General features: G+C 26.8%; 2 protein-coding genes and 1 long non-coding RNA gene across 4 annotated transcripts in view; 1 reads left to right on the forward strand and 2 right to left on the reverse strand.

The window, feature by feature from the left end:
• Window positions 1–38: 38 nt before the first annotated feature.
• On the forward strand, window positions 39–783 carry LOC135927138 (PIN2/TERF1-interacting telomerase inhibitor 1-like). The gene is made up of 4 exons (XM_065463083.1): window positions 39–119; window positions 162–284; window positions 325–490; window positions 532–783. The coding sequence occupies exons 1-4, from the start codon at window positions 65–67 to the stop codon at window positions 617–619; spliced, it is 432 nt and encodes a 143-aa protein (XP_065319155.1). The 5' UTR covers window positions 39–64; the 3' UTR covers window positions 620–783.
• Window positions 784–2,835: 2,052 nt separating this feature from the next.
• Window positions 2,836–3,591, reverse strand: LOC135927318 (uncharacterized). The gene is made up of 3 exons (XR_010572037.1): window positions 3,350–3,591; window positions 3,100–3,308; window positions 2,836–3,058 (listed from the first exon to the last, which is right to left on the reverse strand). It is a non-coding gene; the product is annotated as an uncharacterized LOC135927318 (long non-coding RNA).
• A 5,977-nt stretch (window positions 3,592–9,568) lies between these two features.
• The window catches only part of LOC135927166 (dynein heavy chain, cytoplasmic-like), a 74,048-nt gene continuing 64,997 nt past the window's right edge, over window positions 9,569–18,619 (reverse strand). For both annotated transcript variants that reach the window (XM_065463118.1, XM_065463117.1), the window contains exons 66-81: window positions 18,296–18,485; window positions 16,997–17,269; window positions 16,698–16,809; window positions 15,885–16,072; window positions 15,556–15,758; window positions 15,273–15,415; window positions 13,692–13,816; window positions 13,022–13,413; window positions 12,602–12,684; window positions 12,440–12,513; window positions 12,329–12,397; window positions 12,161–12,284; window positions 11,883–12,099; window positions 11,651–11,772; window positions 10,380–10,530; window positions 9,569–9,915 (exon numbers count right to left, since the gene is read on the reverse strand). In XM_065463118.1, the coding sequence (XP_065319190.1) occupies window positions 9,780–9,915; window positions 10,380–10,530; window positions 11,651–11,772; window positions 11,883–12,099; window positions 12,161–12,284; window positions 12,329–12,397; window positions 12,440–12,513; window positions 12,602–12,684; window positions 13,022–13,413; window positions 13,692–13,816; window positions 15,273–15,415; window positions 15,556–15,758; window positions 15,885–16,072; window positions 16,698–16,809; window positions 16,997–17,269; window positions 18,296–18,485 (2,602 nt within the window). In that variant the 3' untranslated portion in view covers window positions 9,569–9,779. The remainder of the gene's footprint in view (window positions 9,916–10,379; window positions 10,531–11,650; window positions 11,773–11,882; window positions 12,100–12,160; window positions 12,285–12,328; window positions 12,398–12,439; window positions 12,514–12,601; window positions 12,685–13,021; window positions 13,414–13,691; window positions 13,817–15,272; window positions 15,416–15,555; window positions 15,759–15,884; window positions 16,073–16,697; window positions 16,810–16,996; window positions 17,270–18,295; window positions 18,486–18,619) is intronic.

An 18,619-nucleotide genomic window follows, 5' to 3' on the forward strand; every position in this document is an offset into this window, starting at 1 on the left:
TTGGTTGCCCGGTTTTGGTTTAGTATCACCCAAAATAATAAATCTCAGCATTTTACATTCACGCATGAAGAAAAAAGATGCATGCTTTTCAAAATATCCTGACCAACAATCCTTTCTCGGTGATAGAAAATTTCATAGATTTATATAATGTTTTTTTATAGAAAAATGTCCCATAGGAGAAAAAATGATTAAAAAAATGGGGTGGGAAGCAGGTAAAGGACTTGGAATTAACAATAAAGGTATAACTGAATGCCTAAAAGTTAGAGTCATAAAGGAGAAAAAAGGTTTATGGTATACCTAATTAGATTTTTATTTTTTAAATAGGGATTGGATTTAAAGAAAATAATACTAATTTTTTTAATATTCATAATAATGATTTTGAAAATATTCTAAACAATCTGAATGAAAGTTCTAAAATCATGATACAAGATTTAAAGTCAGAAAAGGTTGAAACAAAAAAATCAATCATATTAATTAAAAATCGTCATAGGTTTTGTAATTATATTAATATCTATATATATTTTATTATAGATATAATAAATATACCAAAAACAAAGATGTTACTAAATACACAGATGCTGATCTGCTAGGCATTACTGGTATTTCTCAAACAGACTAACTTTCTGTTGTATTATTTAATTCATAAAATTACAATAATTTTAGAATATATGATGATACAATATATAGAATTCAGTATGTATTTTTCAAAATATATCTTTTTTTTATAATGGAAAAAATTCTGACTTATACTGGTACCATTTTATATTACTACTAATACCCCAATGCTACACAGCTTATTTATATAAAAAACTGATATAAATAATAAAAACTAAATTTTGTTTGAATTCATCAATTTTCATTATTTTTTTATTTAATAAAATTATGATGCAAATAAATGTAAATTATTAATTTGAGATTTTTTTTTCTTTATTTAGTTGTTTCTTTTTTTTTAGAATAGGGCAGTGACAAAAAATATAAATAATATAATAAATGGGCACAAACTGTCCCTTTCCAGGAAGGTGGCAACTTTTTAAGTTAATATATAAAAATGTCTTAATTATTAAAGATGCAGGTCCAAAATTCTATATCATATGTGCTCTTATTTAAATTCGACCTAAAAATATATATTTACTAGTAGATAGCCCGTCAAAAATGATGGATGAGAATTTTCTTCTATTTTTATACTAGTTGTTACCTGTTATTTGAAAATAATATCCAATTTTAATTCTTTTTACCCCCTCCCCCCTTCAGGCCAGGTTCAATCATTAAAACTAAGTGTATATAGTATATACTATGGTTTGAGTAAAAATAAATTTTAAGCTTTTACTTGATAATACCAATATTATTTTTTAAATATTGCTGATCACTTATACCTAATATTTATTATTAAAAAAAAATTCCCAGGCAAAGTACAAAGCCATAATAATTTTGGAAAAATTCTTCCAAGCCCAATGAAAGATCATAATAATTTTGGTAGTTGAGAACTGAAATAAAATATTTAAATAATCATAATGAATTTAAAAATAAAATCAAAATCAGATTTTCATGGCCTTGGTTTTATCAGGCCAAGCCCAGGCCTGCAAAATAACTTGTTTTAGGCCAATTTCTTACCCATAGTTAATAATTAAAAAATTATCAAGTGTCCAAGCTCATAATAATTTTGACAAATTTTCCCCAAGCCCAGCCCAATATAATTTATTAAAATATTTTCCAAGCACAGCCCAGCTCATAATAATTGTATAAAAAATTTTCTCAAGCCTGGCCAACCCATAGTAATTTTCAAAATTTTTTCCCAAACTTGGAGATAGGTAAATCTCTAAAAACCATATCTATTTTTTATTCTATTTTAACCCAGCTCACCCCTACCTCAGACCAAGGCCAACCCATTTAGACTAAGAGTGTAACTATTTTTTTGAATAAAAATATATTTAAATTAGCTTTTACCTGAGGTCCATATAAATATTCTGTGTTAAATATTTCACTTATGCCTAATATTAAAAAAATTCCCAAGCCAGGTCCACGCACTTGGGAAAATTTTCTCAAACCTGCCAAAGACCATAATAATTTTATGTAGTTGAGAACTGAAATAAAATATATAAAAAGTCACAATGCATTTAAAAATACAATCAAAATATGAAAGTTGCATGGGCCTTTGTTTTTGATCAGGCCTGGCCATGTCTTCAAAAGAAATTTTCAGGCCAATTTCTAGCCATTTAAAATGAAAATATTTTCAGGAATCTAAGACTATATAAATTTTGAAAAATGTTTCCCAAGCTACTTCCAAGTCTATATCAATTGTGAAAAATATTTTCAAGCCCAGGAAAACCTAGAATAATTTATTTTTTCCTTGGATCCAGAAAAATAGTAAGGGGTTTATAAGAATTAAATCTGTCTAATGTGTATATATTTTTTTGCCATTTTATATCATTGGGAAAATTTTTCAAAATTATCAAGTGAAGAGGAAATATCTGATTTACCTATCATTCTTCTGATTAGCTCCTGGTATTTATATGAAATTCATGAATACATATTAAAGTACCATGCTGAAAGTATGTTCATCCTAATTTAAATTTTAAACAAACCATCACCTTTCCAAATGATTTATTACTTATTTACAAATTATAAAATTAAATTTAAGACATTTATATTAAATTACAATAGAAAAAATAAGATATTCTAAGTTAACAACTAATAGGAGGTTAACTTCAATAATAGTCAAATTATATATAAGTAAAACAAAAAGGTTATACATTTAATTACATGCTACAATTATGTAGTTATGAGAAAATATACAAAACTATGGAATGCATGTAGAAAGGCCAAATTTTCAGAAAAGATAAGAGATGAAAATATTTACTTATGAATAAAAATTACCCAATTAAAAAGATATATAGTTGTATAAAATTCAATGTGAAATGGATCCTTCCTATAGGGTTTCTAATAATGGTTTTGCAGGACTTTATTTTTATGTACTTACCATCTAATGAGCTAAGGCAGTTTGGAAATCCATGTATCTCAAAATAATCTTGTGCAATTTAAAATGTTTGCTTTTCTAACTCTAAAATAGTTAAAAATTATTTATTAATGTTAAAAATTTACTTTGATTTAAACTACTATTTCTGAAAGTAGGACCATCACATCTATATATATAAATTTGTAATTGCTATCAGCTAAACCAAGCAATTGATTTAAAGATTTGGCAAGACTTTTTATTTTTATGAGCTTACCACCTAATGAGCCAAGGCAGTTTGGAAATCCATGTTTCTCAAAATATTCTTATGCAATCTAAAATGTTTGATTTTCTAACTCTAAAATAATTAAAAATTATTTATTAATGTTAAAAATTTACATTGATATAAACAATTTCTGAAAGTGCCACCATCACATCTATATATATAAATTTGTAATTGCTATAAGTTAAACCAAGCATTTGATTTAAAAATTTTGCAGGACATTTTATTTTTTGTGCTTACCATCCAATGAGCCAAGGCAGTTTGGAAATCCATGTTTCTCATTCTTGTGCAATTTAAAAATATATTAATATCTAAATTTAATATCTTCTCACAATGTTCTCTAGTTGGCTGGATATCTTTTAAAGTTTTCCATATTGCATCACATATCTCTGGATTGATGGTAGTTATGAATTTGAGTATAATCGCCATATTATAACTCACATGGGAATTACTATTGGCTAAAAATTGCTATGATGATTATCATTGGACAAATATTTTTTAAAAGAACACTATTGGTTAAATTCGATTGACGTTTTTTGAGGATTATTATAATAGATTTTTTAAACATTCAATTGTCTCTAGAAAATGTAACTAATATAATTTATTATAAAAAAAAAGGATATGATGATTTTTATGAAAATAAATTAATAAAAGTGATAAATATAAAATTAAAATTAAGGAGAGAAAGGTTAAAAATTAAAAGAAAATAATAAAGAGAAACAAGGAAGAAAATAAAGTATAAGGTGGTATGGAAGATTATTCAATAGAAGAAATAAAACTCAGATATAATCGTTATAGCAAGACTCTGCCATAAAAAGAGAGATTCCTTAAGCTGAGCAGTCTTTTAACAAATTCATCTTAATTTTTCAAAAAAAACATTGAACTTTGCTACTGAAAGTGGTAAGAAATGGATATGAATGAGTAAGAAAGAGCTGTATTTGGTGTTTTTCTGGGTTTCTACAAGGACAAGAGCATAAAGGTTTTTGTTGGATGGTGCATTTGGGTCAGGAAAGCCTGAAGCTGGTTTCTAAACCAAGGAATTGAAGATATTCCATCTAAATATTTCCCATCGGTTCTACTACCCTAGCAATCTACACTGGTTTCACAATGTCTACATTGGTAAGGTGAATCAATTTCACAGTTGAGGCATAATCCAATAACCATTCATAGCTCATCTAATAAAAGGAACAATATGGCTTCTAGAAATTCATAACGATAATCATCATGGGGGCTCGATTTAGGTTAAGCAAGGTTACCTTCATTGAATAAAATATTCTAATCTTTCTATGATAATGAGGAGTGTCATAAATGGTCCATTAAACGTATTTATTTAAAAAATTATAGATAAAAATTTAAATAAATGGTCCATTAAACGTATTTATTTAAAAAATATAGATAAAAATTTAAAAAAAAAATTCCTTCATTTAAAATGTAATGTGAAATTCGAAGAATAATTTCTTAAAGATTTTAAGGAAAAAATTGCTGATACTTGGATCTTCTTTTAAAATTGTTCATCATAAATCACGATCATCTGACTCAACTTTTTTAAATATCTAAATAAATTATATGTCATATTGGGATTTGGAATAGATGAGGATTCAGAACCTATCAATTTTAAATCATCTAACCAAAAGACATTTATAAATCACAAACTTTTGAATGAATTAAAATCAATTTTTGCACAAATTTTAAGCTACTATTAGAACTAGACAAAAATTTCGAAAGTAAATAATGTTCTTTCCTTGATTTTTTTGAATAGAAAAAAAAATTATATTTAATAAAATTCAAAATATATATGTCGTATAGGAATTCAGAATCCGCGGGGATTCGGAATCTCTCAATTTCAAATAATTTACTAAGGGCGATCTTTGGATTTTGATTTTACAGGTATACGAGTATGTATAGAGTATTTTTCAGCCATAGACATTTTAGTATTTTTTAATTTATATAAAAACTCCATATAAAAATTAATATAAATTAGAAGTAGTTTTAAAGTTCATGGCAAAATTGTTTGAAATTACAGTTTGGGTACTCTATACATGCTTAAATACAATTCCTGTAAAATCAGTTTTTAAAATCCAAAAATCGCCCTTAGTATAAATGATTTAAAATTGAGAGATTTCGAATCCCCATACGACATATACAATAAAATAAATTGTTTGTTTTCAAAAACAAACAAATATAGCAACCTTAATAATGTTTTGTTTGTTCCGGTAGTCTCAGATACCTGTGGATCATTTGGACCCCTAGCCCTAAAATTATTTAAAACAATAGGGCAAAGGTTACGCTTAATCACAGGTGATCCAAAAGAAGGCTTCTACCTTCGACAGAGAATATCAACTGAAATCTGCCGTTCTAAGTGCATATCCATACATGGGTCTATAAGCCCCGTTGATCATACCTAATTAAATGTTTAATTATTATTTTATTTAATATAGTTTTTATATAAATTTTATTTTACAAATAATTTACATGTTATTTTAAATATATAAAATTTTTAAAAAAATAAAAGAAATGCATGATTAAAAAAAAAATATTATCTATTTGTCATTATTTTATTCTGAAATTTGTGTGCTATTTCTTTCCATCATTCATTTCATCATAATAGCCTATTTATTTCCATTGTTTTTATTTAATATTTTAATTTATTTTCTAAGAAAAGGAATAAACTATTTTTGAATATATTCGATTAAGCCAAAAAAATAGAAATAAGGCGTCATAATATTGTATAAAAATATGCTATGAAGAAGATAAAACAAATAACTATAAAAGAAAATAAAATTATTAACTTTAAAAAAAATTCAATACAAATACGAACAATATCTAATTAAAAATATATTTAAAAATAAACAAATAAGGATATATTATAAATTATATATAAAAATATATATAAAACATTAAAAGAACTAAAATATTAAAAAAGATCAGAAGGTAAATACTTCACTGGGGTCCCCTGTGATCTCTCTCTTTTTTTTCTATGGTTTTAATAAAATTGAGGGCCTCACTTCCGAACATAACTAAGGTATTGGTAACGATTGGTATGAACAATGTGTTGACGAGGCTGGCATATTTTTTTTAAGTACTTCTGCCTTTTCGATGGCAAAAAAATGAGAGGTTGGACTTTGCCGCAAAATCCAAGTATAGTCCCAGGCATATTTGTATTTAATCTTATAATTTGAAACCGCTTTTTTTAAATTATAGATTTTAGCCTAAAAAAAACAACTTTTTGCATATATTTAATTTAATTTTACTTTTTTAATTATAAAGAAATCCTATACAATTAGAAAATATGTATAAAAATGTTGTGAAAATCCGGCCCAGTAATTGTTTTATCTAATTGCCATGCCTGGCGCAAAATTTTTTTATGTATGAATTGCCCGGCCCATTTTCATTTATTTAAAAATTTACACAAAAGTGAAAAAAAAATATCCATTTTTTCCTACGATTTATTACATTATTAAATATTTGTGATAGCGGATATAAAAAATTTTAAAACTTAAGTAATAAAAAATATTTATTTTTCCTAAATTTATTCAATCGATAATGTTTTTAAAAACTACAAAGGCCCAGCATTCTCATCAGAATCAGATCCTTGCATATATCTAATTTTATCTTTAATTATATTATCATAATTCTTATCTCCAGATTTCAAATATAGATTCTATTGTTTACAAATAAAAAATCTTGTATATAAATTAATTCATCTATTTTCCTTCCTTTTTTGCCTATATATTATTTACATTTCTCGCATTTATAATTAATCTTCTTTCTTCATTATTCAAAAAAATCTAAATATAATTAGTTTAAAAGTTTATTTCCTTAAATCTACTTTGTTTAACTACAACTTTAACCAATAAACCTTTACATGGATTGTTGCTACCAAGAGATTTGATAGCCTCAGCATCAGATTCCACGCCTATATCTAATTTTATCTTTAATTATATTAAAAAATTATTACCGTCAAAGTTTATATCTCCAGATTCAACCTCACATACAGCGTCTATTGTTTACAAATAAAATCTTATATATAAATTAATTTTCCTATTTTTTTTCTCTTAATATTTTTGTTTCCATTATTTATATCTCATAAACAACAATTAACCTTCTTTTATTATTTACAGTTTGAAATTGAAGCTGTATTATAAATGTACCTTGTCGAACTCCAACTCCTTCTTTGCTTTCTGTCTAAATTAGCTTCAACATCAATACTGCTTTCAATTCTTTTAACATTAAAAACATTCATCTCAAACTCAATATCTCTTCTTCCTTTATTTAATAAAAAATAAATGAGCAAAAGATGCTTTAGTTAAATATACTAAGAATATTAACACAGAAGTTTCGTATACTGGTTTGGATCTTAGAATTTTCTTAGAAAGAGGTATAGTAATAAAATTTAAAAATAGTACTATAGTTGATTAGTGATTTTGAACTCGGCAACTCAAATCAAAATATTAAATTGTATTAATTTTATTTTCAATTAATAAATGACTATATTTATTTAATTAGGATTGTAATAAATTTAAACAATATTAAATTAATTAAGTTTCAACTTTTAATACCTGATTGATATTTAGACATTATGAGTGATATTGATATTCCATTTTAACACTTACAATTGTTAACATAGTATAAATATAATTTATATGTAAATCTACTAATTAAAATAGCACTCATTTAATAAATTTTTTTATATTGTTTTAAAAATAATATCAAATCTATGTACATAATAGAATTTAAAAAAAAATAGTTCAAGGACAATCAAAACTTTTTATTTCATTCAGGGTGCTATTTTAAAAAAAATTTCCTTCAGGGGACTATTCAAATTTTTCAGGGAGCTCAAGCTCCCTCCTAGTGACGCTACTATCTTGAATAATATCTTTTGTACATATTTTTGTGGATTATTATACGGGTCATTTGTTTTAAATTTTATAGCACGATCCTCAGGGGTAATTTTAGAAACATACCATGCTTGTTTAATATTACCTTCAGACACAACTTACAATGAAATTATACCCTGCGTTAATTTTTTTTTATCTAGATTAAAACATTTTGCGTATTCAAGAAGAAAAATACCAGATTGTGATCATTTTGCAGGAAAATTACTTTGTTGATTTATCAAAATTTTTTCCAATATCAATCATTTTGAAACTAGATTTTTATTGTAAATTAAAAGATTTTGTAATTAATTATAAATATATTTTAATAATCTTTATATGTATTTATTAGGTTAATGATAATTACCAAGTCAACGTATAGCAATTTTCTAAATAATAACCTAATTTGCTAAATACCGAGCAAGATTAATTAAAATATAATAACACCCTCTTATTAATTAACATATATTATAAGGAAATCATGTGGTTGAGTCCGACCTTTTATATATCATCCCCCCAAGGATGGAATCATGGATTAAGAAGATAACATGATCTTTGCTGGGATTATAACCCAGAAAATCGGATTGATAAGCGACGATCTTGTCAAATAGGCTATAGACGCTTTCCAAAAATCATAATTTTTCAAATATATATTATAAATAAATTTGGCAGTATCTATCCAAATGAAAAATAAACAAAATACAAATTTGATAATTAATCTATTTATTATATAAAATTAAAGGCGCTACTTATTTGTAAATTATTAGCGAGCTACCGCTATTCTTTTTTAAATTAGCGCTAAAGCTCCCGCTACTTTAACAACACTGAGCCCTACTAATTATAATATATTCGAAGAATTTTTAGTTAATTTGTTATTTTTGAATTTCCGCCATATCTTTTCGAAAAAATTACCTATTGTAATTTTGAATCACTGAAGAGGCAAATGGGGAAGTCAAATATATCCTTGGTAAAATCTATAAAAATATTAACTGCCAAGAATCATTAAGAGATTAACAGAAGAACCAAGGATCTCAAAAAAAAATATTTTAAATTCCATATCGATAAATGAATATCAAAAAATAATTGGCCAGCCATTTGGCTTATGATTAATTTTTTATTTAAATAAAACATTACGAATTGAAGTTATTTGTTTAAGAAAATTAAAGATGTCAATTTTTATTTATTTAGGAAAAAGGATGATATATTTCTTTAAAAATATTGTCTATATATGAATTAGGTATAAATATTTAAAATGCATAGAAAGGTTTAAAAGTTTTTTACTGAGGAGGGTGGGGGGCGAGGTAACAGAAATTTAAAAAAGTAGCAAATGCACCCCCTCACCTTTTCATTCCCAGTAGTTATGCCCCTGGCAACAAATAAGCTTATGAGTTATGAATCCAGAGGATGCATATCAGTTTTCTTTTCATTTTGTCAGTTAAATTATCTTTATTATAAAAGAAATTACATAAAGCCATAAATATATTAAATAACATATCGTGAGGTTCTTGTATAATATTATAATCACAAAATAATATAAAGCTAATATTAATTTGCTATTTAATAAATAATATTCATCTTAATAGGCTACACTATTAAAATATATCACAATTATAGTAATATTGAACAAACTAACAGTGCATAAAAAAAGCAGACGAGTAAATAATGGCTACATTTAAGAACAAATAAATGCGACTCCACGTTCATAGAAAAGAGATGGATCATTTTCAGGTGCCTTTGTTTTCATTTCAACATCGAATAAGATCTCATTACGAGTTTGATTTAGGTAAAGTGGTAGTTTTATAGTAAACCTAGCAAATATATTAGAATAGATTTAAAAAAAATTAAAATGGGAAAAATTTCAAAATTTTTTGTGTAAATCTAACTACGACTGAAAAACAACATATATTCTAATGTTATTTTAATGAATGTAAGTGCTTATAGTGGGTAATAGCTAAATGTCGGCTCAATATTCAGGAGCCTGCCGGAGAAATTCGTTAGCATTAAGGCGTTTTAATATATATATATTAGGTTCTCTCAAATTTGGAGCTGCTATTTTTTTAAGAAAAACCCTTAGGCCAAAGTAATAGTTTTCAGTAAAACTTGGATTAGTTGCTAAAAATTGGTTTAAACAGCAGCCAGAAGGCACTAAAAGAGTATTATACTAACAATTATTATATTATATTTAAGAATCTCATCTTCAAATAGGATTAAGTAATTTTAACATCATAAAAACTTAATATTTACTGCTAATATTATTTTTAAAAAAACAAACATGTCTTTATTCATCATTTCCTCGGTATCTATAGTGACCAAAGCTGATGAGTTGTGGTTCCATGTAATCGAAATGAGAGGCAAATCGGTGTTCATATGAGAAACTAATTCTAATTTGTTTTCTCGTGATCGGGCTCCTTGTAATTTTAAACCTGAGCAAAATAAACGAAATTTAAACCGTTTGCTGCCAAAAAAACTGAAAATACGTTATATGACTAAACTATTGATAATCTAAAGATTCTAAGATATTTTAAATGATATAATGTTATCTAATGTGTATATGTCTTAACGGGATGCGGGATCTTTTAAAAATTATGAGAATTTGGAATAATTATAAATGAGGTTTAGACTGTTCATTCGTTATTTGATTCAATGAGAATCATAAAAACATAGCGCCTTTTCTTTGAATGAAAATAATAATTATTCTGGCTTTATAGAACAAATATTTTATTTTTAAAATGGTCTTAAAATTTTTATTATAAAAATAAATCTGGAAAAATCAATAATAAAAAAGAATCTAAGAAATAGATTTTATTCTGCTATTTGAAAGAAGTGTGGCGCTAAAATGCTTTTAATATGTAAAAAATTTGGTTTAGACTGGAAATAAACTTGGTAAATATTTTAGAGTAGCTTCAAATTGATAGTACTAATTTTCCTCGATAAGAGAAAAAGTCACAAACTTAATTTTGGGTTGGATAGAAAGATTTATTTAACTCTTTACTTGTTAGAGTAAAGAAGATTGACACTATACATTTCAAATCGAAAATGGTTTTGTAATACTCATGGTCCTAAATCAAGTTGTTTTAAAAATTTTCTTTTTTTCCATATGTGTAGTGTAGTAAAGAAATTTGAAAATCATTTCAAACTATCCCAATGCCCTAATTAATATTTTATATCCGGTCTTAAACCAAATTTATTAAATGGTTTTACATTTTAAAAGCGCTTAATTCAGCTTCGCGTTAAAATTTTAACAGTCAAATAAAACATAAAAATTATTTTTGATTTGGTTGTAAAATAATAATTTAAGAATCATTTTGTAGATAAAATTATATAAATCTTTAATAATGATTAAATTTCACCCAAAGATAAGGTGGTATATATTTTTATGATTTTTATTAAAGCAATAAAGAATAAAGAGTGAACAATGCATAATGCCGTGTTCTATAATTATTCCAAACATTTAAAAAGATTAAAAGACAGGGATCCGAGATTTTGAATCTTGAAAGATTCAGTATCCCGTTGCGACATATACTTGAGTTTATATATAGATACCAGTTATATAAAAAACGCATTCTTTATAATCAGCATTTTTCATCGAGTCATGTCCATCATATATTGTCATATCCATAACAAGTTCTTCCAATGACCATGAGTTTTTACGAGCACTATATTGTCTATAAAGTATATAAAAGATTTTTCATTTTTAAATCTCATCTTAAATTATAATTATCGAACAATCATGTAATTTATAAAATTTAAACTAAATAATTATAATTAACAAAACCTCGTAGCCGTGATAAAAGCTTCTGGATTAAATAGACCTCCAAGCCAAATGGGATTTTGAGAATCAGCTAGATGCCCACTACTATTTCGATCCAAGGTCTCGCAATAATTTCCTAATTTTTTCATCCTTAGACTGAAATCCATGATCCAGTGATTTATTGTTGAATCAGCCTGGGAAGCAAAAGATTTATATCTGAACCAATCCAAAGGAACATGACCTTGATAAAAAAATGTTATTTTTTATAGAAATCTATTTCTTTGTTAAATTTAAATATGCACCTTTGATCAAATCACCAGTCAAGGCTCTCAATCGATTAGTCAGCTTCTTTTGATTCCTGCATAAAGCCGATATTTCGTGTAAATCTTTTAGGATATCGTTGAGAAGCTGAGTTCCAAATTTAACCTTGACATAAAAATATATTTATAGTAATTAGTATTTTTTTTAACTTCTCTTTCGGCGTATCGAAAAAGTGGATCTTTTCTAATTCCCCCTCTGTCATGTGGATATGATATAGCCTATAAGTATAAATTATGAATAAGATAATTTTAAAAAGTTACTTCAATCGAATTTAAGATGTCTAACCAAGTTGATACATTTTCGCGCAATGCTTTCATCCATTTGGGGGTGGTCTCTAAATTAAATGTTTGAAGAGAAAAGATTTTTACAAATTTTTATCAGTTATATATTTTTAAAAAAAATGATAATAAATTATTATTAACCAATAGGATCTTTATGTGTCAATTTCAATTCTCGTTGAGTATTTTTGTCATTGTCATTTTCTTCATCTTGTTGCAAAGTTATACTATAAAAAATCATAATATTAGATTTATTTAGTATTATAAATGCTTGTGTTTTTTCCGTTCATTTTTGTAAGATGTAATATTTAATTAAGATTAAATATCAGTATTTTAATTAAGAGTGAATCTATTCGTACCAAATAATATGGTCATTGTAAAAATATATCATATCTTATATTAAATTTAATTCTATAATTTTCTAAATTTGATTTTTTTAACCATTCATTTTTTTCCGACCAGTCATTTAAGTGATAAAGAATCATTTTTTCAAAATGTAAATTAACAATTGACCTTAAAAAGTTATATATGCCACTTCTCAATATAATCGAAATATTAAATTACTCGGCTTCATCTTCTTCCTTAGATTTATCATTCCTGGCTAATCCGAACCTTCTAGTAAGTAAAGAACCTGTTTCTCTTTCTACTTCGCCTAACTTGCGCGTTATATCCTGACCTCCCCTAATCTTCAAAACCGTTTCGGCTTGTAGCGGTAGACCTAACCAAGTCGGATCCGCTCTGGCTGGTATATGAGTATGAGTCCACTCGTAAAATTGTTGATCTGTGTTTAGTCCCTCGGGAAGGGTCACTATCTTATCGTTGATTTCAGAATCGTAATTTTTGTTGCTTGTTTCGTGGCACTTATCTAATAACAAATTCCGACGATCTACCAATATGAAATTGTCTTCGAAACTGGAGGGGTCAAAGATTTTGCCAAGAAACGACCATAACAGCCGCTTAAAACGTTATTTTAGAGATAAAAAAAGGTTATGATTTGTAAAATGATTTCTTAAACTATTTTAATCTAATTAAATAGAAAGTTTGAGATTTTATAAACTTAATTAAATCGAATATTAAAAATACAAATTGCCCAAAATGATTAATTATGTAAAAAATAGAGAAAGATGGAAATTGGCTTTCACTATGAACTGATATTTAATAACATTTTAAAGATTTCAGTAAAATAAAATTGACATAAACAGAATATATTGAGTATAAAATCTAATTTAACTACCCTATCAAACTCGTTATCAATCTTGGCCCCATAATCGCATTTAGCTAAAAGCACCTTGATAGCTTTCCAAGGTAGTTTTGCGGGATCCACATTGTTTCGACATAAAACTTTGCCTCCGCCACTCTCTTTAGTAAAAAAAGTAGTATAAGAAATTAAGATTTAGAAAAATTAATATAATTAAAAATGAATTTTAAAAGTTACTACATAGAATTTCTATAATTTACTTTATTTACAATGATACTCCATAAATAGATTAATTTTACAAAATAGAAGAATCATAGTAAACTAGTTTTTCAAAATATGCAAGTATTAAAAGAGTGTTAATACTATAGCCATGCAAGAACCTGTTAATCTGACAGAATTGGAATCGGTCAGGGCGAACTTGCATTTTAAAATTTTTATTCGTACTTCTTGCAGGGATGTTCATGATTCAAAAATAATAATAGTTAGGTTTTAACTTTTAAAAATTGGTTCGACCCTTTTAGCATACAAGCAACTTGCGTATCAGGCATCGTCAAATGGCAATATACCAAAAATAATGATTAACAATTGGATTCTTAATCATCAAAAGGTTCAAATTGATTCGCCTACCTTTTTAGAAGTTCGGGTGACAAATTTTTTAACAGTTGTTTGGAAATAATGTTGGTTAATTCCGGTTTAACGATTAGGTTTACATTCTGGCTTCTTGTACCTCGAACAAAAATTTAAATTATTTTGCTTTCCGAAAACTTTACTTTTATAAATCTTCTCTTTTAAATTTTTTCTAAAGATCTTTTTAATATGAGCCGAATCGGTCAGGAGATAAAAAAAACCATCGGATGGGTTCTGTTCTGAAAAAATGGGTCCGATGCGAGACTTTGGTAAATACATTAGATATTCCGTATTGGGATATGGAATCCATGGGGATTTGAAATCTTTCAATTTTAAATCATTTACCGAGAACGATTTTGGAATTTTTTAAAATCAGAATTTACCTGAAATGTATTTCAGCTAATTTTCGCATTTTTTATAATTTGAAATGAAAATTCAATGTAAAAACTAGTATAAATTAAGAATAGTTCTAAAGTTCACGGTAAAATCGTTTGAAATTGACGGAGTGGGTATATTCTATCTTCTACGCCCTTTCCAGGTTTACCCGGGTAGACCGTTTTTCCTTCTAATCCCCTTTTTCGATTTTCATTCTATATATGATGAAATTCAAATTTAAAAATCGTCCTCAATAAATTATTTAGATTCTGAAAACCCTTGAATTCCATATCCCAACGACATATTATAATAATATTAAATTTAAGTTGATAAATAAATAGAATTATAATATTATAAGTATCATGATGCATAAAAAGTACATTTTATAATAATCTTTGTGTTAATATTAAATTTAATCAAATTAACTGGAGTGTTAATTCAGACAAATCTAAAATTTAGATTACCCATGGTGTGCGTGGAGGTAAAGAATATGATATTTATCTTGTAAAAAAATAGAATTCAAAATGAAATTATTCAAACTAACAATCTTATTTTCCTAGAAATAATCATTCATTCATTATATCTTAAAAGATGCGACACTGTAATAGCACTCACTTGAGATCCTTCTCTCGTTCCCTTCATTATTAGGAAGCTGTGCCACGAAATCAACCCATCTATCGGCCGTGGTGAGAGCAGAGGCTAAGTCCGAATCATCTAAGTCGTGTTTAGCTGCCCAGCCTAAAGGTACGTAAGCTAACCTATGTTTTGATTTTAAATTAGGTTGATTTTTTTTATAGAAAAATTTTGAATCTGAACTTTTCTTCCTTTCTTCTTTCTATGTATTTATCCTTTAGTCGATTAAATTTTATATAATTTAAAAACACATATATTATTTTACCTTTCCAAGGCCAAGGCATGCCACCAAGCAATCAAGAATCTTACCCTAGCCCTCTCTTTGGGGGGATTAGATGAGATCGAATTGGGATGTATGGAAGAGAAGGAATGTGATGATGGAAGAAGGGTTCTAGACAAGGAGGCACGAAGACCCGGGGGAGGTTCGAAGGTGAGGAGAAGGCCGGATCGGAGGAGAGTGATGGGTATCTATTGTTATTTGATAAACATTATGTAAAACACGATAAAGTATGACCCTTATATGACATTCCATGATTATAAATAATATGAAATCATTAATTTATAGGGGTTATAGCCTAAACTATTGCTTCAAACCTTGGGATTTATTTCCATAGTCAAAAACAGTCTGAAATCTGGATGCGGCTGATTGAGGGTATGTAGTTTTTTCTCTAAGTGCACTAACCAATGAGGTGTTAAGTGTACGTTTTTCAAAAGTACCCAACGACCAGTCTTGCATGATTGGTTTATAGTCTTTTCGGCTGAGATAAAGCCTTCAGAAGAACCTTTATAATGATCGGTGTAAAAACGAAATGTTGAATAAAAGAAAGGGTGTATATAATATTTTACAATACAGCACCCTATTCTTTAAAAAAAAAAGATTAACCATAAATGTGCATTATGTAAAATTTCATTATTTTTAAGGTCCAAATCAATCCTACTAAATAGAGGGATCAATTTGAGTCAAGTCAAACTTGAGGGCCGGTTGAATTCGGACCTTGATTTTAAAATAAGTTTCGGAGAGGATAGGACTTTGATTAAATTTTTTTAAAAAAATTCCCTAATGTATTTTTTAGGATTATCACTTTTGATGAAATTAGAAGTGACAACTTGGACTGCGAGGATTAAGCTATATTTATTTAACTAAAAGTAATGAAAAATTGTTGGCTATATTTAAAAATATTATCTATCATTTAGCGTTTAAAATTTTTCCGCCTTCGTTAAAATATCGTACATTTTCAACCAATAAAAATATTATTATATCAGATTTATTTTTTAAAATAAAATTTTAGATCTGATTAGGATCTATAAAAAGATATGTATCGATCGCAAATTTTTATTAGTAGGACCTAAGAAATTTTCCAGTATTTGAAAAAAAATAAATAATATGGAGGTATCTAATAAAGAAACCTATAGCAATTGAGGTCAATGGTTTCTTCAATTCCGAGGCCAAAGTATCGATACGTGAGCTCGCGTCAAAACCCGGAACCGAACAAAACATTATATGAGTTTTGGAATCGGTCTAATTTTTACAATTTTGAATAATATACGGATCATTGGATACAAAATTTGTAAGATTGATTATAAACGTGAAATTATTTTAAAAGTATTATTTAAATTTTTATTAACTTTTCCTAAATAAATCATAATTCCCATAAAATTTTCCATCAAATAATAATTGCATATTATTTGGTATAAAATCCTAAGACCTCTTTCTCTATAATCTCGGCTAAATCTAGTTCGGCGTCGGCTCGTGCTTCAAAATCGGTCCCGAAGACTGTCTCTATCAGATTGTGATAGCCATCCGATAATTTATCCGGATGGAAAGCCTGGAGGAGCAAAAGATTTTCTATCGATTTCCCTATGGGCCTCAAACTTTTAATGTTTTGTATATTTTTGTTAGAATTGCTGTAGAATGACTGCGGAATATTTTTCAAGTTGATGTCGGTATCCTTGATCCATTTCAGTAGTTCAGATCCTTTCTGTTTATTATGTTGATAATAGCATATAGGAGAACAAAAAATATCAATTAAATTTACAAAAATAATTACATCTACATAAAAATGGACAATACAGTATGACCAATAAATGTCATTCTTCTTGTAAAACTTTTAACATTTTATTAAGATCAAGATTGACTGATAGAGAGATCTCACTCTATCGGACTTAGAGAGGGGTTGGTTTCCGTAATTAAGTTGATAATTATTCTAGCCTGGCTTTGAATTATATTCCATTTTTATTTTTTTACACTGATCATTCTAACCTTTCTATTAATTAATTGTTGTTACCAAAAAAATGAAACATTGAGAAATTTGAATATTTAAATAAATTATAAATATAGTGTATTTTATTGACTAAATAGATAAAAATGAATTATATTAGAGTTTTTAATTTAATCGAGATCGTTATTAAATTATTGGAGAAATGGTTTAATAAAAGTGTGCCATCACAAACAACAAGCGCTATTGCAACCTCTGAAACCTTTTCCATTTCTACAAACACTTAAAATTTAGGATTAGCGGGAGTAATATCTCGACATAATTATTCACTAGTTCAATACCATTATGTTCGTGAATTTTAAAGGAAACTAGTGCGCCAATGTTAAATTTCTAGGGTATAAAGAGATAAAAATAGTTTCAGGGGGTAGTGACAGTTGGATATGGAATTGATTTGTTAGTGGTTTCTTTTTTAAAAACTATTAAAAGAATAATAACAGTTTGAATTAACTAAAATCTCAATATTTATTATAATCATTTTCTTAAATATTTCGGAAATTTAACACACATTTATAATCCATTTAAATATACAAATCTTTCAGTGTTAGAACCATAACATACCTTCTTAATTATAAAAAATATTCAATTGATATTATCTGTAAAAATACTATTATTTATATAATCTTAAAAAAGATGAACTATAATATAGAAATACTTTTTCTTTTATTATTAATAAAACTTAAATTTATGAATTCAATCATTTATTTATTCTATGTTAAAATTGATCCATACCTCTGGATCAATTAGTATGTTCGGTAGACTTTCAAATTGGGGCAATTTACAAAGTTTACTCAAACTTTCCGCTTGAGATGTATTTAGATGACCCTTGTTTAGGAGGTGAGTAATATTTTGTGAAGGCTCGTACATAACTCTATCTTTTTTGTGGATCAAAAATTCGAATTCTTCGTTGTAATCGGGTTCTCTGAAGGTGTAAAATTTCATAAAATATATAATTATTTAAATATAGCATATTTAACATTCTTTTCATTGCAAAATCATATTTTTTGAATAAATTTTTGCTAAAAGATGCATATAGAAAAAAAATTAACCATTATA

This window comes from Gordionus sp. m RMFG-2023, chromosome 3, assembly GCF_954871325.1.
Source record: "Gordionus sp. m RMFG-2023 chromosome 3, tfGorSpeb1-WG-v2, whole genome shotgun sequence".
Lineage (NCBI taxonomy): Eukaryota > Metazoa > Nematomorpha > Gordioida > Chordodea > Parachordodidae > Gordionus > Gordionus sp. m RMFG-2023.